The following is a 24,104-nucleotide window of genomic DNA, read 5'->3' on the forward strand; positions in this document are numbered from 1 at the left end:
ATGAATCCATCCAAGCCTGAAATTTCCAGTGAGAGGTAGGAGGTATAGTGTAGTACAGAGAGCATCAGCTCTGGCGTTAGACACGCCTGCTTTCAAATAACATCCCATTTACCAGCTATATGACCTAAGGTGAATTTCTTTACTTCATGAGCCTCAGTGTTCCACAAATAAAACATACAGACTAATTTCTCCACAGGATTTGCCTTAGGTTGGGTTCCTCCAGAAGCAGATCTATCTGAATACAAATAGGTTAACTGGGAAGTGATCTGGACCAGGGTTGGGATTAGGATGAAGCAGTGAGGTGATTTAGCACAAAATGTGAAGGCCACTCTGAGTTCACAGTGCCCACCCTGCCTTTACATGCCTTTACAACTCACTCTAGTCCTAGCCCTGATTCAAGAAGCACTGACAGGAAAGCAAGAAGAAAGGAAGAGCGGGAGGAAAGAGGGAGGGAGGGAGGAAGTCAACAGAATATACACTGTTAAATTGCTGTTGAGAGCTACTAAGGCTCAATCCCACAGGGAAACTCTGGGAGAAGGTAGAACACAGCCAACTGAAAGAATGACCTTGGGAGTTGAGGAAGGTGAAGTATTTATCCTCCAATTTCCATCTTTCTAAGGCTAGGGGCTGCCTCAGGGGTCCTAACGTCCAGCACTCCCAGCCTATGCCACACACGAGCCTAGAGAAGTACAAAAGCAGAGGGCTGCAGGTTCTTATAATAGGCTCTTTTGGTATATAATAGAATGGCGAGTGTCCAGGGAGAACAGGTAAGGCACAGCCTCTGCCAGAGAGGGCTATTTTAAGGATAAAATGAAATAACACAACCACAGAGCCTAATCTAGAGATGCCCCCTTCTCTTTCCTAATATGTGGCAATAACTTGTGAAGTTCACAGAGCTTCGCAGTTCTCCCTGAGTTGGCAGCACAAGGAGCACTGCTGCTCATTTTTCAGAAGAAGCTAAAGAACACCCACAGGTCCTAGGAGAACCCTAAATGCCCAGGACCCAAGCTTGCCTTGGAAGACTGGTGGTTGATGAAGCCAACACAGTAGAGGGCTCTCTCCTCTAAGAACTTATTTGCACTTCATCTCTGGCTTTTACACCTCTCGTTCTAACACTACTTATGGACATGTAAAATTAGCATCACTTTAATAACAACTGCTGCCACTTACTCATCATCTCTCAAGTGATAGATACCGCACCTAGTACCCATTATCTTAAACCTGAGAATCCCAAAGGTATGACTTTTCCCACTTTATGGACAAGGAAATTAGGTTTCAGAGAAGTTAACTTTTATCAGATGCAGTGGTTCAGACTCCGGCTGATGTGATACTCTTTCTACTTTCTTCACTGTCTCATTAATGCCCTTCCCACAGGACCAGTAGCACAGGAGAGTAAGACAAATAAGCAGCCTTTACAATTGACTGCCCCCTTGGGCGGGAACAACAGTCTAAGGGTAGCTGTTTTCACTTGATTCCTATTAGCTATTCCTGGTCCTGCTGATCCACAATTTCGTCCAACAATTTGCCACTGACCCATGTTCTAGGGAGACTGCTCAATTTTAAGCTAAATAATTCACTTTCTAGAATCAGCCATTTCCCTTTTCTTATCTTCAGGCAGAGAGATAAATATACTATATCCTGTTTATAGAGCTCTACCTCCAATAGATTGCCATTTAATGAGAGAGAAGACTAGTAAAAGCTAAGCTGATGGGACATAACTGATAAACTACTTTTCATTGGAAGGAAAACAGGAAAATAATCAATACTAGAGTAAAAATATAGCATTTTCTACAGGACTGAAGGGGTCTCATTGCCATAGACAAAAAGTGGCTTTATTTGTTCCTCTAAGCATTTGCTTCCTCATCTGAAAAATTTGGGAGGGATGATATCTACAGGTTGCCATGAAGATTAAATGTCACTGCCTGAACTATAGTGGTTGCTAAAAAAAAGTCTTGTGTGATGTTGGCTGCAGTGTCAGCACCATCCCACACCAAGACATGGAAGCAACACACAGCGCGCCTGCCATCCTGCCATCTGCTAACAGAGTGCTTGTGTACAAAGGCACCTAGGCAGGCAACATGCCTAAAAGGCTGTACAATGCCTTCCATTCCAGCTTCTCTGAGGCCCACAGCCTAGTATTGACTTCATTATCATTTTAAAATAAAGAGACCAATAGCTTTGACTTAATAAATCAGAAGGTAGGAGAGTCTAAGTGGTGACACTTGTTAATACTGTCCAAGCATCCTTCCCTGGTCAGCAGCCACCCCTCACAGTCTTCTATTACATCTTCAAATCAGCTTGAGCCCAAGCTGGCTTTCTTAACAGCCTTATTTGGTCATATCCCCAAGTAGTTTTCCTGCTATTCAACATCCTCTGTCCTTTGGCGTCCACTCATGCATTGAGGACCACATCTCTACTGTATACTGGAATTTTTCTGGGCAATGTGGTTGAGAATGTATACTTGTCAACAAATGTACTAAAATAGAAGCTATTTCCTGTTGCTGGTATGACCTTTGACAGCAAGAGAACCAATCCTGGTTTTAATAGATGAATATCCCTATCATCCCCACTGGTTAATCTAGGAAGAGAAAAAAATTGCATAGAAATTAATAACAACATTCACTTACAAATTCCTGGGAACAATGGCAGGACAGATCCCTCAAAAGTTCTACACTCTGGCTAAGAATTCTTAATTGCCTAAGTCAGCAAGATGAAGTGATAGGTCACTGAATGGCAGGGATAGCAGAATAAAAAGTAGACTCAGTGCCCTGGCACCTTCCAGAATGTCAAGATCAAGGGACTATCCACACAGGTTAGGAATTGTGCACTATACACTCAATGACTACAGACAGTGCGTCAAAGACCAGTAATAAATTCATTTGGAATCATGTAATTTATGTCTGAGAACTAGCTCCACAATTAAAATACTCCCATCCCAAATCCCACAACACAGAGAAAAAATGAAAGCAAAATCTTGTTGAAGTAAAATTTCATACAAACATAGATAAATATATTTAAATTTTCTTTTAACGATTCAAACAGACTGTTATAAAACAGAATACTATACACAGATATTGGTATAGATTATAGAAAACGTAAAAACTAGAATGCTGAAATGGTGCTGGTGCTGAAAACTGCAGGGCTGAAACTTACTCAACAAAGAACTGGAGGCCACTAAGGCTTAATGAACATGGCCCACCCCTACTGCTAATGGCTTTGTCAACCTTTGGACCCTAGAAATTCAGGATTTTCTCCTTCTTCCTCTGCCTGCTTTGGTCCTTGTCCGGCTACCCGATGGGACATTAAGTTGCTTTTTGAAGTCCACTAAGCAATCTGTGGCTTCTGATATAGAAACAAAAGACTTGATAGGAGACTCATTTAAGTCAAGATGTGCAAGGGGATCCTGTATGTTTCTGCTGCAGCCTGCCTTTTCCATTCCTGGTGAAGGCACCCTAGAGAGAAGGGGGAAAAATTTTGAATTCAATATATATCAACTACTGAGCACTAAGTACACATCATGTATTTTACCATATATTTTAAGTGCACATAAACTTTGCAATACTCTAAATAAGTACTATCATTCTCCTTTCACAGATGAGCACACAGGGTAAATCATATACCTATAGCCACACAGTTAGGAAGGAGAGAATGAGGATCCAGACTCCAATTCTCAAGCTATTTGAAATCTAAGTCAGAAGACCAGGGCTGGGTAGGTGGGGTTAGAAAGGCAGAGATGAGTATTACACAGCTTATGCTCTGCATGCTTTAACACCATGAGTGAACTGAGCTAGTTACCCAATTCTTAGCCCAGATATATGGAGGTGACCAAGTTACACAGTTCCAGTGATTTCTACTTCAACAGTTTGAATATCACACTACACACAGAAACCAGGACCAAGTCTATACTTTTCTAGAACTGCTGGCAGCCACACTTTAGCACACATCCCAATTCACCTGTAGGCTCTTATTTCCGAAGACTTGGTTTTTATCTCTGCATCTGTGATAGGAAAGAAAAAGAATATTTTGAGTAGTGTTGTAATCTATCACTTTTCAGTGATCTTGTGCTTCCTGTGTTCTGGGCACTGCTTCTCATCAAGCTTATCCAGGAAGCCCAGATCCCCAAACCATTAGACCAATGGAATGTAAGCTTTAGCATCCACTAGGCTCAGTCCAAGAAATTCTGAGGTGAATACTTGAATGAACCACTTCAGAATAAATGTATTTCAAGTCTGGACTCTAGGAACAAGGAGTTTCCAAGGGAAATGTGCCACCTGCAGAGATTCACAACCTGCTGATATAGAGGCAGTAGGATGTTGAGTTCGGAAACACTGCCTTTTTATAGCCATCAGAAGGAACAACAGATTTGTTTGGTGGGATGAACTGTTAGAACTAGATGGTAGGCAAATCTCATCAGGCTTAAGGAAAAGCTCCCATCCCATCTGCATCTAGTGAATTTTAACAGTAACAACTAATAACAACAGTAATAAGAGCAGCTAACATTTATCAAGAGCCTACTGACACCAAAGAATATGTTTGGAGTTTGCAATCTATGAAGTTGGTATTACTAACTATAGGCAATGCTCTTAACCAATCCACTTTACTGCTTCCTAAATAGGACATTGGCCCAAAGAGATAGAATTACTTCCTATAATTCCTCAGGATCACAGGATGGGACATATGAGTGATGCATAAAACATTACAAAAAGGTAGTAATGTCTGCATATCTAGTCTTCGACGCATGTTCCTTTACAAGGTATTTGGAGTCTGTGATTGGGAAATGTTTTTTCCCAGTTCAACAGGTATTCCAGAAAGTTCAGGTTTTATAAAGCCTGAAATAAAACACCTGATGAATAGGATAAAACAGGGCATCATCTCCCCCATCTTCCTTAGGGAAAGATGACTCAACTTGAGTCTCAAAGACTGGCTGATTGGGTCAAATGTTCATATATATAACTCCAACAAATAGTCAGGGAGTTGGCAGTAGCTATGTTCCCTGGAAGGCCTTAGACAGGAGCTCAGAAAATTGGTTCTAGGGTTCCTCACCTGCAGTCTCATGCTCTGACCCTTCCAAGAGATTAAGGAGATGGCTTCCACTGCGACTTTTTTCCTGTGAGAGAGAAAAATAAAAAGTTACTTCATGGCAGAGAGCTTAAAATACAGCTTCCTTGCCCACATCACACCTGTCTCCAAAAGAGAAAAGGTGTGGGACACAGCTCTAAGAAAATCTTTTGCTTTCTAATAAATGATGGTACACAAGTAAAAAGGTAACCATGATAAAGAGAAGATATCTTTATACCAGGACTATTAGCCAAGAATGGTAACTGAATTAAGGCAAATTATTCCACCATATTAAAGAATAGTAACCTTTGACCTATGATAAATTAGAAGAGATTTAAAATAGAAAATAACAGTTTCAAGATAGCTTCTAGAGGTTCTATGATATAAGGGCTTAAATATAAGCCCCAATTCCATATCAATACCTCAAAGTCATCCTATTCATACAGGGGTCACTCTTTCTTCTGTCATGACAGCTAACATTTCCCCATCTTAGTGTGTGGTAACTGCCATGTGAGGCGATGACTACTATGTGACTCAGCCTAGAATATGGAGTTGTTACTTTATCTTTGATCCAAATCTAGACTTGCTCTTCCTGATCTCTAATCACAAAGTCCAGAAAGTACATCCACCTTCCCAGTGACCAGTTATCAGACTCCACAGCTTCACAAGGTCAGGTACCCAAGTTCAACAAAGTTGATCTACAGATATGTTCCTGACAGTGGAGGTAAAACTGGGTATCCTTTCTGAAAAGCAACTGGGTGGTAAGTTTCAAGTGATGTTTATACCCACTGCCCTAAGAGTTTCACTTTAGGAAATCTATTCTAAGGAAATAGTAAGTGGCACAAAGACTTATTAATGTTTTAAACACTGCCTTATGATACAGATGAACTGGAAAGAGACTGAATGTTCAATAATATGAAAATAGTGAAGTGACCATTTGTGTGATATAAACACTGAGTAATTTCTTAAAATATACCCAGGAAGGTATCTATACTACAATGTTAAGTGTATACACACTCACATACACAGATAATGTGTGTGTGTATGGGGGAAGAGGGCATGGGAAGTTGTGCCAACTACCTTAAAAACTCACAGGAAAAAGGCTAGAAGAAAATAGGCCAAAATATTGTTATCTTTGAGTAGCTAAATCATGGGTGATAATTTCCCGATTCTTTATATTGTTTAACTTCCTGTATTTTCTACAATGAGGATAAATTACTTTTTTAATTAAAAGAAATAATTTTGAAAAGCACAAATCTTGCTTCAAGAGAAACAGAAGAGAGAGCAGGAAGAACAGAGGGAAAGAGGTAAGGAAAAAAAACTCAGAACAGAACTGTGGAGGGTTAAGGAGTTTATTTTGTTTTTTGGGTTTTTTTTGTTTGTTTGTTTGTTTTTTGTTTTTGCATAAAAGAACTGGGGTGTATGCCAGAGGTGCTGTGGGTGAGAGGATTCACCAGACACAGAGTGGGGAGCAGAAGAGATGGATTTTACTGAATTATACTGCTAAGGGGAGGAGTGGGCAAGCCAGGAAAGGTCTGCCTTGCCATATGTGAGTCAGCTCCCTGGCTGGGGATGGAGGTGATAGCACTGAGGACACCAGGGAGGACCAAGAAGTGTTTCTTAAAAAATCCCACACATACCTTTGGGTTCTTCAGCTGCTGTCGCTTCCCCTCCACAGTTGCATATACTCTCTCACTTTCTTCAGACCCATCTCCTTTGTCTTTCCTTGCAAGCTGGAGACAGGACTCTACATGATCCTGATACTCCCTTAATGAAAGCAGGGATTTACAGAGATAACACTTTTCATTCCTAGCCAACCAGAAGGAAAAGGGGAAAAAACAGTTTTTAAAATTTGCTTTTGCCACCGGGCTTCTAGATATGTCTCAAATTGTGTTTTTACATCTTAAAGTTATTCTGTGGGAAAGACATGTCAACCAATGCAGATTTGCTCAGCAGGATTGCCAATAAAACTAACCCGACGCCAATCAAAAGGACTGAGTGATTAGCGGTTTTCCCTGGCTGTTTCTCTGTACCCTGCTGTTGCAGCAGTGGGATGGTAATGAAATCAGCTCTTCTAACTATTTCAAACAATGCTGATTGCTCTTCAGACATAAAATATTCTGTCAAACTCTTCTGAAATTAAGTGTAATAGTTTTTTCAAAGGGAAGTTAAAATTTAGATAGAAAAAGGAGCACCAAAAGCATTAAATCAAGATGACATTTTTACCAGGGTGGATGAAGTTGTCTGATTAGTAAATCAAGTCTGTCTATATGCTGATTTCCTTAATTCTACAACCTGAAACATCAACTAGGAAGTTACCAAAACCATGTAGTTCTGGCAGAGGCTTTTGCATAATTTCATACACACAGTTATTTTTAGAGGAAATTGTGTCCTTGAGTTAAGGTTTATTGGGCATCAGTGAAAATGGGGACAAAGAAAGACAATGAACATTTAAGTATTTTCTCTGAGAACTGATGCAGGGCCTTTAAGTACAATATCTTAATTAATTCTTTGGCCCTCATAGGAAGGTACTATTCTTGCCAAGATCCTACAGCTAATAATTATAGCAGCCAGGTCTGCCAGATTCATAAGGTCATCTGAGTTGCTTTGTTTTTAAAGATCATCCTTGTTTTAAGTAGATAAAGAAAAATTTCCAAAGCATACTATCTTAGATTTATAGCAAAAGAGATCTGGACTAGCTCTAAGGAAGAATTTCTTTGTAGGTGTTTAAAATTAGAGAAATAAGTACTTAATCATTTGGAAAAATGGGGTTAACGCTGCCTTATGAGAAAAGCTAAACTAGTGTACCCTTCAAGGTTTACCAATTAATCCTAAAAGCATTTATTAATCCCCACTATGTAGAGACAGCAGCACTGTATGGAAAAAGCATAATAAATTTTGAGTCAGGTAGACTTTGCCAATTCTGACCACATAATCTTAATTTCATAATTTATCTTCAGATTCTTAATCATTTTTTTAAAAAAAGAATATCTTATCAACTACTGTGAGTTATAAAGTAAATGAATCACCTACCATAATGGCTGATACAGATTAGGTGCTCAACAAATAGCTATTATAGTTACAGCTGTCTCAGATACATTTTATTAGAACCTAGGGATACAAAGCATGAATGAAAGCAAGTATCTATCTTCAAATAACAGCCAGAGAGACAGAAATGTCAAAAATGGAAAAAAAAGAAAAAAAAAATACTGCAACACAGCTTGTGATGAATACTACCCACATAATAGTAGGATCTCAAAGGAGCAAGTGAGTAGGCCGTGCTCAACTGGATTAGGGGAGGCAGCCATGCAATTTAGGATCTAAGATATGTGTTTCAAAGATATTCTGCCTAATAACTAAGTGCGCTAATGTACTACTGGTAATGGGGAGTGGGGGGAAGTGAAGAGGGTACTTACACCTGCCCCCACCCTTTGTCAAGCCAAACCCACAACCCAAGGAAGTTTTCTGTATTGCCCAACCTTTTGCAACTCAACTTCTGTATCATTACATAGCAAAATAGCTCACTGCTTCCCCAAAGCACCAAACACCAATATATAAAACACCAGTATATATAAATTCAAAAAGAACAGAAAGCTAAGAGCAATGTGGAAAGTGAGTGGGTGGCAGAATTTTTTAAGGGTGATTAAAAGGGATACAGAGGCCACCTACACTGACATAAAATGGGAATAAGAAAAAGAAAGGTAGGCACCTAACCAATGAAGTGACTGGCAGACCAAAGGAAACCTGGGTAAGAGGAACTGGTCTCTTTATTCATTGCAAGCAATGGTATGTTAAACAAGAGCTCTATGTAAGAGCATACCCACTTACTTGTCAATGTCTAGGGAAGTCTGAGCAGCTGTCCCACTGTCGCTCTTGCTCTTAGCTTCTTTTTGTCTCCGAGTCAACACTTTCAGAACAACAAATGAGACAGGAAAGTTAAGAAAAACTGTTAGTTGGCAATAGATTCTGAATACGAAAGACAAAATGTATAGTTAAAAATCCTACTTCAGATAAGCTCTGTCTGGGAAACCTGGCCTTAAATAGAGAATCACGCCTCTAACGCATGTATAGAAACTGCTGCCACAAGATGTTCCCCTATTTGCCATGAGCACTACAGATCTATCTACTCCACACCTAGAAATGTTTGTGTGTAATACCCCAACCTGCAGCACTTGAAGGACAGAGAGCTATGCTTCGCAACCAAAATTTCCAATCAATGAGGCTCTCTATGTAATAGAGTAATAATAGCTACATCTAAGAGCCCACAATAGCGCCAATCTTGACAAAATTCTGCACTCTGCCCCATTTCCAAGTAAGAAAGCTGGAGCTCAGAATGGTTAGCACGGTGAGTCTCTCCCACTATACCCTGACCTTCTTCCAACTCTAGATGTCCAATACAGACAGCTTTAACCCCAGTGATATACAAATACTTTGTCTCACACCAAAAAAACCACATCTGTTTATAAAAACCAAGGTCTTTTAAAGGGTCTTGGAGGTTATTGAATCAAGTGTTTTCCAGTCTTCATTCCTTGTTGTAACAGGAAAACTTGTGACCATCTCACTTCAAATCCTGCCTTCCTTCCTTCCTGACACTGGAAATCCCCATGAAAGAGAGGTTAGGAAAGTTATCAGTTCACAAAACAATTTAGGCTGTGACACATTTATCTAGTCCAGAGGTCAATACACTTTCTGTAAAGGGCCAAATTTAGTATTTTAGGATTGACAAGCCAAATATTTTTGTCACAACACTCAACTCTGCAGTGTAGAAGGTAGCCATAAATAGCACATAACTGAGTGTGGTGAGTTCCAATAAAACTTTATTTATAAACACAGCTGTCTGTCTAAATTTGACCCCCTGCTGGCCATTGTTTACCTACACTTTTAGCCCAACCTCCTATTCATAACAAATGCCTTCTCTAAGCATCCCTAACATGTAATCACACTGTTTAAATCCATTCACTGCAAAGAATTCACTTTCTCTTAAGGAAAGCCATTCTATTGCTATACAACAATCTGGCTCAATCTGCATTAAGTGAAGATCATAGGAATAAGTTTGTTACCTTTTCCACAAATCAGGTCTTTGAACATTTTACAAAGTAAAATTACAATATTGGGTTTACTCAGCTGTCTATCCCATTAAAATGTAATCTCCTTCAAATTAGGGACTCTACGTAGTCATTAAGTAAATCCCTAATAAGACTTGGGTTGCAGAACCTTTTGAGCACCTAGGTTAGCTCTAATCCAACCCTCCAGACTGACACTATTATTCTATCCTATTAAAAGGTATGCAAACAAACTCAAAGGAATGAACTTCACCAAATTATTACAACTAGTAAGCAGAACACACGATAGAATCTAGATCTGATTCCCATACCAATAATGTTTTACCTTCCTAGCAAACTTCCTCTATGTACACTCCAATTTGTCAGCCTCTCTTTGTATGTGTGACACCCCAAAACTCAACAAGCAGTCTGACCAGAAAAGAGGACAGAAGAACTACAAACTATCTTATGTGGACTCATACTGTAATTTGGCCAAGGCTGTTTGTTTAATTGACAGTCCAAAAATATTATTGGCTTAAATTGAGTAATTAAGATCCATCATCTAGACTCCCCTCTCAAAGCATCTTCAAATAAAATGTTATCAACACAGGTCTCTCTTAGTTACTAAAATTGTTGGGTATCCCGACCCCCTATATACAAGACTTTATATTTGTCCCTGTTCTTTTTAGTAGAACATTCCAGTCTGTTGAGTTCTGCAGTCTTGATTCTGCCATCTGATATTAACTCTCTTTTCCAGTTTTGTGTCAACTGCAGATACAACAGGTATGCTTTCCACATCTGCATCCAAGTCACTGGGGAAAAATGGTCGTAAAAGATATAACCAATGAGGGAGCCCTCCCTAGTGGCACAAGGGGTTGAGAGACAGGCACTATGAAGCTACCCACAGACACTGTAGTACGAGTTCAATCCCCGGCCAGGGAGGTGACCCACATGGCGCAGCAGACCTCTCCTGACTCACCCGCTGCTCCTCTCAGCAGTGTATTTCAGTCAATCTGCCTGTTCTGTTCCCCACTCTGTCTCTGGTGAATCCTCTCACCCTCCTGCGCTTCTGACTGTACCCAGTGCTTGTATAAATAAATAAATAAATCTTTAAAAACAAAACAAATATTTATTGAGAATCTTCAATGTACAAGTCACTTGGGGAGAAAGGAAATTATAAAGAGAAGACTTGTTCTTAAGGAGCTTACAATTTACTAAGGGAGACAGAACATATATACACTGAAATAACTATAAAACACAGTATAAAGATATGCATAACAAAACAAGATCATACATACAAGCAACTATTAATAGTGTATATACATTCTGGGGAAGATGATAGAAACAACTAGAGATTAGAATAGAAGGAAGGTATAGGTTTCACTATATACTTTTCTGTACTATTGAATTAAAAAGTAAAGAGGAGGGGGGAAGGGAAACCAGGTCTTAAAGAGGTCTTAAGCATGGGTTAGAGCACAGATTTTTTTAAGTAAAAATAAAGTACTGCAGGAGAAAAACATCCTGGACATAGTTGTATAACTACCTTCCAATCCACCTCCTATTCTATCAGTCAGCCCACATTTCTCCATCTACGTACAAGGACATCATGAGAGATTTTATCAAGTGCCTTGCTAAAATCAATTCTTAAAAGGTTGGCACCTCACAGATTACAGAATCCTTTAAGGGTTGTTTTCTCACTCTCTATTTCTATTTGTCCCTCATCTAGACTACCAAGTATTTTTCCAAAAGGAATACTTGGAAACCACTCCAAAGACTGGGCTAGAAAAAGAATTAATTGCTTTCAGCTCTTTATATATACCTCTATTGCATTCAGCACATTTCTGTTATTTGTTTATATGTCAATTTCCTTTCTATGAGGTATAACTTTCTGAATTCAGAGGTTCTAGGTTTTGTTTTAATCTCTTCAACATCCTCAGCAGAGTCTAGGACAGATTAGATGTTAATAAATATTTGCCAAATTAAATCAGCAGTAGATTCAAGGGGGAAAAAAAGAACTCTTATTTTATGAAACCTACTCTGTGCCAGGCCCTTAATAAAATATAATCTCTGATCCTTATAACAACCCTGTGGGGCACATATCATTATTTATATTTTATAAGTGATGAAACATTAAGTAACCAAAACCAAAAAGTTACCACAGTAACAAAGAAACATGGCACCAGGAATGCAATGCAAGCCTGACTTTAAAAAAGAGTATGTTCTTCTACAGGAGAAGGCTGCAGGGAAATAAGAGGGTAAAGGATAGGAAAAGAAAAAGTAGTGAGTGGGTAAGTGATAAGAATCTGAGAGGAGATACTTAGCAGAGGGGTGGGAACTATGTGCTAACTCAATTATTATTAAAGGTAACGATCAGAGTGGAATGTAATGGGCACTGCGAAATCTGCTGCTCCTACAAAAGAGCAGCAAAGTTTAAGTTGCTCTAAAAGAGCCACCTACTCCAGTTTATAAAGTAGGGACAGCCATTTCAACTAGCTGCAGGCAAGGAGTTCATTATGAAATTTATTTTTTTTAAAGATTTACTTATTTATTTATACAAGAACCAGGGTACAGGCCAGATGTGCAGGAGGGTGAGAGGATTCACCAGAGACAGAGTGGGAAACAGAACAGGCAGACTGACGAAATATACTGCTGAGGGGAGCAGCAGTAGCAACAGGAGAGGTCTGCCGTGCCATGTGGGACCCTCGCTGGCCGGCCAGGATCGAACTGGCACTGCAGAGGCTGCGGGCAGCTTCACAGTGCTGCACTCAACTGCCTGCACCACCAGGGGAGGCCCCATTATGAAATTTAAATCCAAAAATCTAGATGCTGGTGACAACACAGTCAAAGATTTCAAAAGGAAACAGTGGAATTTGAGGATAATGATCATGAAAACATCTACCAGGCAAGGTGAGCAAAACAGAGAAGAGGAGACCAGTGAGAGTGAAGGAAGGAACCACCTATAAATCTACAAACATCAACTGGTAAATATACCACCAGATGGAAAATACCCTAAGGTGAACTGCACTCTGGGACTTGTTTAGCACTGTACAGATACTTCAGAATTGGCCAAAAGATATCTAAGTTGGGATTCTCCTAGCTGTGCAGCCCCAGGCAAGTTCCTTAGCAGAGCTGAAACCTACAAAGTGATATAATATCATCCACTCTCACAGGCTTTGGTAAGAATTATATCAGATAATTTGGCAAACATGGGTAGTTGTTATATAATTCTCATCATTATTCTTCCAGATTTATTTCTTAGCCTCCAAGATTTAGGCCCATCTTTAGAACCAGTGCCTACAAGTCTGTCTATAATTTGGGTTAGGTTTTAATCTTAAATGGTTCCCATACTAATTTGCACAAACAGGAATGACAAGTAAATAACCAACTCATTACAGAACAATTATCAATAATACGTAAATATCAGCATATTCCTTTCCAAAATCCAAAGACATCAAAAATAAAATCATATGGCCTAGAAGTGTAAAGAGTGAAGACAACAGCTCCTTGAGAAAAGTAGAAATTACATATAAAAAGAAGAGAGGTTTGGCAGCATGACAGTAGTTAGCCTTCTCAGTTTGAGGACACAGAGCTGTATGTGCTTCTGCTAAGAGTGGCCTTCCCTAACCTCCCACTTCCTCAGTGGGATATAAGAGGAAGAAGAGTAGGCACTCCACCTACAAGTTGCTGGCCTCCACTAAAACCAGCTCCAATAAAAAGGCTACCATTAGAACAACTAATCAACCATCCTCTGAGAGGGGATATTTTAAATCTTAATTAGCATTAAATGTAATTTAAGATTCTGCTCCTCAATCCCATGACCAAATTTCAAGTGCTCAATAGCCATGTGTGACTACTGGCTACCACAATTGACTTCACAGTTATAGAACATTCCTGTCATTGCAGACCATTCCACTGGATAGCCCTTCTCCTTTAAGAGAGTCAGGACTAATCATATATCTTAAATCTCTTTACTTTGGACACGATGAGAAACCCAAGCATCCTCTGGCATCCCTCATCACTTAAGATTCTCATCCCCCTCGTGACTGTAATCTGTCATCTGGAGGGACTTTTCTAAAATGAATCAATCTCCTACTCCTAGTCTTGAAATGACTCTGGTATTCATGTCAGTGATTAACAAAATTCCCAACATTATTAACTTCCTCTGTGACTGCTCCCTTCATCTTCCTTTAACTTAAAAACGATTGTCCTCTGAGGACCCTTCTTCTATTTATATCTTTCTTAAGTACTGGATGTTACATCTCAACACAGCACTACCAACCTAGAGATGGCATAAATATTCTCCTTACTCTTGATGTTGCTTCCAGAGTATACTGGTATACTGTAAAGACCTAGTTTGAAGAACAAACCATTGTGCTGCCCCTGCCTCTCCACCCTGGGAGTCATCTACTAGTCTCCTGGTTACCTCCCCTCCACCAGCTATCTCTCATCCTGACCATTCACTGTATTTTTCTTCACCACTCTCTCCAGCATTCCTGGTGACTTCATTACCTATATTTTAGACTGAGGCATATGAAGTGGCAGTTTTTGTAGGTTCAACCTAAGGTATGAGTCATTCAGTACTCTGTTATCTCAGTTCTTGACCCCTTGGTGGATCACACCTTCTCATTCTTTCTCAAGTGAGCTCTTGAGAGAGGAGTAAGCCTTATGCCCTAAGGCATCCATTGTTATGTAATGAGTAAACCTCTGTTCTGTGCATCAGGTACATTCCACCCTTAGATGTAAACAGTTTGTACATTTTTTTATGTTCTGCGGTTCTGATGAGAAACCCTGATTGAGCTACTTCGAAGATCTCAATTTCAGATGTCCTATTCTCTGATCACTGCCATCCTTTCCAATTACTCCTTCTAATATTTTAACCCTGATAATCCTTTAGTTCCACTGAGGTGTCTAATTCCAGACACCTTTTCACTGTCCATGACCCTGATACATCCTTACTTTCCTTCTGACCTTAGATCTCAGTTATCATATTAACAACTCCCTTGGATCTTACCTCAATTTATTTCTAATTTCTACTGTACTCCCTGGCAAAATCCAAATTTGGTTAAATCCAACTCTCTACCTAAATCCAACTCTCGCTACCCTATTTAAACAGCACACATATTGGATGAGCTCACATATATTTAAGACCACAAACCTCAAGTAGTCCCTCAGCCTAGCAACTCTAATATGTTTCCATAGTCAGTTATTCTTCTGCTCTCCCAAAGACTATTTCACATCTTACCCATTCTCCTCAATCCTACTATATCCATGCTTACCCTGCTATCACCATTCTTTTCTGTTTTAATACAACTTTATTGAGAAACATTTCACATACTATACCATTTTTCCATTTAAAGCATGTAATTCAATTTTTCATATATTTAAAAAGTTGTACAACTATCACCACCATCAGCTTTACAACAATTTCATTAACTGAAAAAGAAACCTGTCCCTATTTTAACAGTCATTTACCATTTTCCCCAAACTCTCAAGGCAACCACTAATCTGCTTTACATCTCTATGAATTTGCCATTCTGGGCATATCACATAAATGGTATCATATAAAATGTGGGTTTTTGTGACTGGCTTCTTTCATTCAACGTGATTTCAAAGTTCACAAACACTGTAGCAGATGTCAGTACTTAACTCCTTTTTTCTCCATAGTAACTGAACCATCTTACATTCCCACCAACATTGGACTGGGGTTCCAATTTCTTCACATTCTCACCAAAAATATGTTACTTTTTATTTTCTTGTTTTAATTAGCCACCCTAGTGGGTATGAAGTGGTATCTCATTGTGATTTTTGACTTGCATCTCCCTAATGACTAAAAATGCTGATTATATTTTCATGTGCTCATACATTGCCTTTGAGAAATTATCTATTTAAGTCCTTTATTTCAATTGAGTTGTTTGTCTTTGCTGTTGTCAAGTGCTGAGAGTTCTTTACGTAGTCTGGAATCTAGTCCTTACCAGACATGATTGCAAATACTTTTTCCTATTAAGAGAAAAAACCATTAGGTGTGTGTTTGTTTTTTTAATTTTCTTTTCACAAAGGATAGTGTATCCTTTTGATACACATGTTTTATGTTTTTTTTTTTAAGTTTTATTTATTTATTTATTTATTTAAAAAGACTTATTTACTTATTCATACAAGCACTGGGTACAGTCAGAAGCGTGGGAGGGTGAGAGAATTCACCAGAGCCAGAGCAGGGAGCAGAACAGGTAGAGTGACGAAGTACACTGCTGAGGGGAGCAGTGGGTGGCAGGAGAGGTCTGCGCACCATGTGGGACACTCGCCTGGTGGCAGGGGATGGAACTTGTGCTGCTGAGGCTGCGGGCAGCTTCACAGCCCAGCGCTCAACCGCTGTGCCACCAGGGAAGGCCCATGTTTTATGTTTTGATGCAAAATGGTCGATGTATGAAGTTCCACATAGCTATATTTTTTCTTCTGTTGCTTGTGCTTTTGGTGTCATATGTAAGAATTCATTGCCAAGTACAAAGTCATGAAATTCTACCCCTAAGAGTTTTAGCACTTAATATTCAGTTCTTGATCAATTTATGCATATGGTGAAAAGTAGGCTCCAACATTTTCTTTTGCATGTGGATATTCAATTGTCCCGCACCATTTGTTGAAATGATATTCCCCAACTATCTTGTCCTGATACCCTTGTTAAAAATCTATTGCCCATAAACACATGGTTTTAATTCTGAACTCTCAATTCTATTTAATTGATATATACATATGTATGTGTGTATGTCTGTGTGTATCTTTATGCCAGTACCACCCTATCTTGAGATTAGTAAATTGTAAAATCAGGAATTATGAACCCTCAAGTTTGATCTTTAAAAGTGTTTAAAAGTATTCTGGATCCCTTTAATTTCCCAAGATCCAAAAATGGAATTTTCATTAACCCAGTTGCATGGGCCAAAACCTTGGTGTCCCCTGAGTCTTCTCTTTCTCTTATACTCCAACAAACCCTATAGTTTTGGCCTTCCAAATACATGCCAAAGTTGCTCAGTGCACTGCAGTCACTGTGGCATTCCTGCTACTCTAAGGAGTATGCCAAACACACTCTTGCCTTAGGGCCTATTTATACTTAACCCTTTTACCTAGAATGATTGTATTCAAATATACAATTTGAATACCTCAAAAAGCCTTCTTCGATCTTTTTATTTAAGAAGATCCCCTTCCCTGGTCTTGGTCATTCTCTATCCCCTGTTCTTGCCTTAATTTTCTTAAATTTTATTTAAGATATGTAATCTTAAAAAGCTTAAGAATGTAAGCTTTATGTGAGCACAGACTTCTCTTGTGTCCAGGCTGTAGCCTAAGGTGGCATAGCAGTATCTAGATTATGGATTCTAGATGAACATCAACTGACTGTTGGTAAAGAGGAGTAAATACAGTATAAACATCACAGTCATGTGAATTACTCAGGCAGAACTTCTCTAAGTTGAGCATTCTGTGGTGTGCTTAGTCAGAAACCTGAGTCAACGTTGTCTTCTCTTATTCTGACCTTTAATCACAAATTGTGATTGGTTCTCTCACCAAGCAATTCTCAGGTCTATCCACTGCCATTGACACTGCTTCATTACATGTCTCCCTGTTTCTAGTCTCAAATCCTTCAATCCATATTTCATACTGTTCCATGAATAACTCAGGCCCAGCATTAAAACTAGCAGCACTCAGGAAGTCTTCCCTGATCCAAGAAGGCCCCAGTCTCTACATTCAAACAGGACCCCACACTAAGAGTTTATCTAATACAGCACTTCTCATACAACATCTGAATTATTTCTTTACCTATTCATCTCTTCCACTTAATCACTTCAGTATTCCACATTCCCGCCACAAAATTGACACTCAATATAAATGCATATTTAATGAAACAATTTGGAAAGATAGTTTTTATTCATACATTTGCGGTATTTTCTTGGTTTTAAGAAAAGAGTATTTTTAATGACTTAGATAAAAGTATCTTTAAAGCCCTATCTGAAATAACTTGAAACAGGCTCTCTCTGCTCATTCCATTCAATAAATACTTATCTTCTCTCAGGTACTAGATTTGATAATGTTTTCTACTAGTGATCATTTCTACCTCTAAAACCCAATATAAATATGTTGATAGTTCCTAAACTATCAGTACCTATGTTGCCAATTTTTTTTCAGCGACTACATACCATTTTCATAAATGCCCTAAAAAGATAGGAAGTCCATTTTACCGATGAGTAAATAAAGCTCAGAGGCCTTGATTCTAATAAATACTTTTGTCTAGCACCTGATTCCTATAAATACCTGGTCTGGAATCTGATTCCTAGTCTGTCACCCTCTAAAGCAACTACCAAAATAGCAAACTGCCTTCTTTGCTGCAGAAGCCCCCTGTCTTTACTCAAGTTGTAGCAATTTCCTTTCAAGTTTAGAGACAAGTTTGCTTTCCCTAGAGTTACAATTTAATGTTGAGCTCTTGACCTTAAACCTTCAGTGCTGCTATAGTTATTCCTGCATCTCAAGTATTATCATAGCTTGCATAACACCTGTCTATACAAAGACAAAAGTATTCATACAAAAATATTCTTAGCAGTGCTCCCCACCTCCAAGCTACATGGAAGAGTCAATACTGATAATAATCTTTAAACCACACAATTCTACTACAGATATAAAGGGGCTAGTGCCATTCTATTTTTATGAACAAAATTCCTTAATTTATGAGGTATTAAATAATTTACAGGTCTTAGAAAAAAGTCACTTCTTTAGTTTTACTAACACTTTATATTATTATAGGTCAAACTTTTTCTTAAATAGCTAGGATTTTTATTTAAGCAAATTGGCAATGCATATCTAGAATTTTAAAATAATTCATATCTCTGATGCATGAATTTTGGGAATCTACTCTGAAGAACCATCTGAATTTTAGCTGAGACTATAAGACAAATACATTTTATCAAAGCATTATTTACAGCAATGAAAATCTAAACAACCCAATGTTCAAATACAGGGTGAAATACTATACTGAAATATAGATTGATTCCAAAGAAAGACTAAAATAAACCAAAATATTAATCATAATTGGGGAATAGAGCTTTGGGGTAATTCATTTTCAATAATAATTTTCTATTTTGCCAATTCTTTTTCAATGAGCATATACCACTTTTATAATTTAAAAACTTGCTTAAATATCAAAAGATGATATTGGCAATGATTATGAATGCCATTAACATAATTTATGGTAACTTTTGAGCACTTCCAGACACACACACACACACACACACAAAAACACCTAACAAATCATTTCATATTGGCTAGTGCAGGAAATCTGCAGAAGTGAAGCTCTGGATGAGGTGTGTGAAGGTGTGATATTATATCAGCACTAGTCCTGGTCACCTTGCCCTTTCCAGATGTTCACAGAACCCTCATATTCTGGAAAACCATTGCTATAGACAGGAATGGGCAAAGTATAGGTTGGCCATCTTTTATTTACAAACTTTTAAAACCCAAGGACCTCATTCATCTATATATTTTCTAAGGTTGTTTTCATACTATCAAGGGAGAGTTAAATTGCTATGACAGAGACCTAAGCAGCTGTAACAGAGATCACAGGGTCTGTAAGGTCTAAAAATTTGCTATCTGTCCCTTTAAGAAAAGTTGGTTAATTTTCCTTATGTGGGCCTACTTGTGTTAAGATATTGTGGAGGAAATAAAAATGAATGTGATACAGTTATATTGATAGTAATACTAAGCTTAGAGTATAAATCATGAATGCTTCAGTCATAAAAAGAAACCTTTGCGTTAGACCCTACTATAAAGTAAAAGAATCTGAGATAATAGCATCAAAAATGCTATGCTATGTGTGAACTTTGCTTGCACCCTGATTTCAACCAACCAGCAACTATTTTTAAAAAAACGACGACACAATTATGATATTCAAGGAGATTTGAACAAATCAGATATTTGATGACAGTAATTTTCTGGTGTAACAGGCATTATGGTTAGTTGTTTTTTGTTTGTTTGTTTGTTTTGTTTTGTTTTTTAACAAGATCGTATCTTTCAGAATACACAGTAAAGTAATGAAATGTTATCTGGGATTTAATTTTAAATCATCTGGGGTGGGGATGTCTAGAGGGGCCCTATGTATAGAATATAGATGAAACAACAGTGACCATGAAAAGATTTTTAAGTTTGAAATGTTCTATAATTCAGAGTAAAACACTCAAATACAAAGTTCTTTCATAAGACAAGAACCAAAGTTAAGTTGGACATTGTCTTTTGAAGAAACCAGTATATAAACACAGATGTAAGAACTCAGAACAGGGGCCTCCCCGGTGGCGCAGCAGTTGAGCGCTGCGTTGTGAAGCTGCCTGCAGCCTCTGCATGCTGGTTCGATCCCCGGCCCCTGGGCAAGGTGGGGGGATCCCACATGGCGCGCAGACCTCTCCTGCCGCCTGCTGCTCCCCTCAGCAGTGTACTTCGGTCCTTCTGCCTGCTCTGCTCCCCGCTCTGGCTCTGGTGAATTCTCTCACCCTCCCACGCTTCTGACCGTACCCAGTGCTTGTATAAACAAATAAATAAATCTTAAAAAAAAAAAAAAAAGAACTCAGAACAAAAACCCAGATGCTTTCTAAAGAATCATTAATAGCAATCAAATCCAATGGTCATGTATTGTCATCAGAGCCTAAATTGAACTAATACTAAGTTAAGTAAAAAGACTTTAAAATTTTCAGAACTTTACTAGTGGCTGCTTTATCAAGGTTCCTCTGAAAGTGAAATGGATGACAGTTGAGTATAGAATAAACACACAAGTTCTTTATGGTTTATAATGCAGTATGTTCAAATATGTATGCTACAAATCGTATGTATGCAACAAATCATCCAACTTAAGAAGTAGACTACTGACAAAACTGACGAGCCAATTGTACACCTCTGCCTGATCTCATCCTCTGCCTCCACCCATCCCTATCCCAAAAAAGCCTTTATTCTCAAAATTATGTTATCATTACTTTGTTCTTACATAAACACAATTTTACCATAAATTCTTAAAACAATACATTGGCTATCACATTGGATTGAGTATTCCACGTTGGTATTTTTATCTGAACATTCATGGATGACTCTGTGAAGTACAAGCTTTTGAATTAAACTGGTTTTGTATTCCAGCTCTTGCCACTTTCTAGATATGTGATCTTGGGGAAATTACTTTCCTGTCATGTCTCACTTTCCTCTTCTACAAAAACTGAATAGTATCTGCTTCAAAAGATAGCTGAAAAAAATACCAAAAAAAGTATAGTTTCCAATATAGAGCAGGTATTGCTGTATTAGCCATGATTTATAAAGACTTAGCAATTTGAATCCTTATTCTTAGTGAAAAAACAGAACCTTGCTATCAAGTATTTCCTTTAACTAAGTCCTCAGACCATAATAACAAATCAGTCTGTAAATGATCAATCTCCATAGTCACCACAGAAGTCAGATAGTTCTCCTGATCCTTTAACTTTGCACACATGCTATTAAAGAGGTAACTCATGTTACATAGATGCTGTTCACCATCAAACTGCTGTTTGAATCCATCAAACTGTTTCTTCCACATAATTGAAAGCTGACAAGGTCATTCTGATGAGATCAGATTTCATGTTTGCATTAGCGGGTAAAGGATTCTAGCACCCTGCTTTTCTAAAACTAAGGTTTCCGTGGTCTCCTCAAAGTTTCCCCTATGTGTCTCTGTCTCTACATATGGGATGGCAGAGACCGTAGCAATGAAGAAGACTGCTACTTCTGCGGTCAGACTTGGGCTGGGTCCCTGGCTCTGGTACTTACTAAGTCTGATGCTCGACAAGTACTAAAGCTCTCTGATATCAGCTTCCTCATGGGTAAAATGGAGGTATCAAATACCACTTACCCTCTAACGGTAATATCCTTACTGTGACTCTAGGATAGCTGAATGGAGATGACTAATCTAATATTAATTCCTTGAACTTTCTTCTTTCTTAAAATGCTCTAGATGCCTAAATTAAAAAGTGTGACTAGATCATGAAGTGAGAGAGAGAACTTCTCTAAAGTGGTTTTTAGCTGTTAATATTCCTTCAACACATAATGCTTTGGGTATTAGCTCAGGTGTTAATAAGAGCTATTTTATTTTTCAAGGAAGGAATAAGCACATCTGGCAGGAGAAAACTGTTAAAAGAAATACTGAGGTCTGGCTTTTCAGCAGGAAGGCATAATAAGTAGAGGAAACTAAACCAAAGACAAAGTCAATGTGAAGAGAATCAAGATGGGAAGAATAAAGGAAATGAGGAATCAAGGAGACAAGAATTGTAGTCAAGACTGCCCTTCGACATGCTGCAACTTAAGGAACTTCATTAATGCATCAACAGTGGACATGACATGAGGAGATGTTCTTCAGAAAGACTGAAACAAAGTGGTCAGAAGACAACTGAGATGACGCGAGTGGGAGCCAGTACACACCGCTGCTATGTTAATACAAGAGGAGAGAGTTACACACAGTGGGACCTCACAAGTCTGGAGTGGAGACTAAGTGTTCGTCTAGTAGTTAAGAGTTATGATGTATTTCTGTATCAGTGCCACAGGCCTCCAAATAAGATGGTGGTCTCACCAAGAAACACCAAACTTTTGGGGGGGTCAAGCCTATCAAAAAGGAATCTTCTTCATGGCTAAGTTCAGAGCCTAGGCTCTGTTCCAAAACATCCTCTTCTTAAATGTGTTTGCATTTATTTTGCTTCTTTCCCTTTTTTGTTCCAGTTTTATTTGGGTAAAATGGACATATAACACTGCTTTAGTTTAAGATGTAGAAAGTACTGATTTGCTGTATGTATACATTGAGAAACGATTACCACAAGAAGTTCAGTCAATAATATCTACCGACTCACAGAGTTACAAGTTTTTTTTTTTCTTCTGGTGAAAACTTTTAAGGTCTCTCTTAGCAACTTTCAAATCTACTATACTGTATAATTATGGTCACCAAGCTGTAATAAATTATATCCCCACGTCTTATTTATCTTATTATAACTGGACATTTCTACATTTTGACTATCACTCACCCCCTCATCAGGCAACCACCAATCTGTTCTCTATGAGTTTGTATTTTTTCCCCAGATTTCACATACAAGCGAAATCATACATATTTAGAGTAATATCCTCAACATCTATCCATGTTGTCACAAATGGCAGGATTTTCTTTATATGACTAATTATATTCCACTCCATGTATGTGTGTGTTTATCACATTTTCTTTTCTTTTTTTTTTTAAAGATTTATTTATACTAGAACTGGGGTTCAGGTCAGAGGCGCAGGAGGGTGAGAGAATTCACCAGAGAGAGTGGGGAGCAGCACAGGTAGACGGACCGAAGATGCTGCTGAGGGGAGCAGCAGGAGAGGCAGGAGAGGTCTGCCACGCCATGTGGGTTTCTCCCTGGCCGGCCAGGAATTGAACCGGTGCTGCAGAGGCTGCGGACAGCTCCACAGCACTGTGCTCAACCCATTGCGCCACCCGGGAGGCCCTATCACATTTTCTTTATCTGTTATCTATCATAAACACTTAGGTCATTTCTGGGTTTTAACTATTATAAATAATGCTTTAATAAACAAGGCAGTACAGACTTCTCTTCAAGATAGTGATACTATTTCCTCAGATATAAGCCCAGAAGTAGAACTGCTGGGTCATATAGTCCTATTTTCAGTTTTCTGAGCAAACTCCATATTGTTTTCCATAGTGTTCCTACAATTTACATTCCCACCAGAGTGGTTTCCTTTCTCCACCTCTTATCTCGTCTTTTTAATGATAGCTATCTGACATGTGAGTGATATCTCACTGTAGTTTTGATTTGCATTTCCTTGATGATTAATGACACTGAGCATCTGTTCATGTGGCTGTTGGTTATCTGTATGTCTTCTTTGAAAAATAATTCCTTAATTTTTTTTTTTTTTTTTTTTGTGGGACCCTCGCCAGCGGCAGGGGAACGAACCGGAGCTGCAGAGGCTGCGGGCAGCCTCGCAGCC

The 24,104-nt window shown here is 38.6% G+C and overlaps 1 protein-coding gene across 1 annotated transcript in view; it reads right to left on the bottom strand.

Moving 5' to 3' along the window:
- Positions 1–3,241: 3,241 nt before the first annotated feature.
- UIMC1 (ubiquitin interaction motif containing 1) overlaps positions 3,242–24,104 on the bottom strand; it is a gene marked incomplete at both ends in the record, with an annotated part of 115,666 nt that continues 94,803 nt past the window's right edge. Inside the window, 5 exons of the mRNA XM_084242779.1 lie at positions 3,242–3,452; positions 3,955–3,997; positions 5,044–5,107; positions 6,699–6,867; positions 8,887–8,965. Coding sequence (XP_084098905.1) covers positions 3,242–3,452; positions 3,955–3,997; positions 5,044–5,107; positions 6,699–6,867; positions 8,887–8,965 — 566 coding nt within the window. The remainder of the gene's footprint in view (positions 3,453–3,954; positions 3,998–5,043; positions 5,108–6,698; positions 6,868–8,886; positions 8,966–24,104) is intronic.

The sequence above is a fragment of the Talpa europaea genome (assembly GCF_964194135.1).
Source record: "Talpa europaea genome assembly, chromosome: 9".
Classification (NCBI taxonomy): domain Eukaryota; kingdom Metazoa; phylum Chordata; class Mammalia; order Eulipotyphla; family Talpidae; genus Talpa; species Talpa europaea.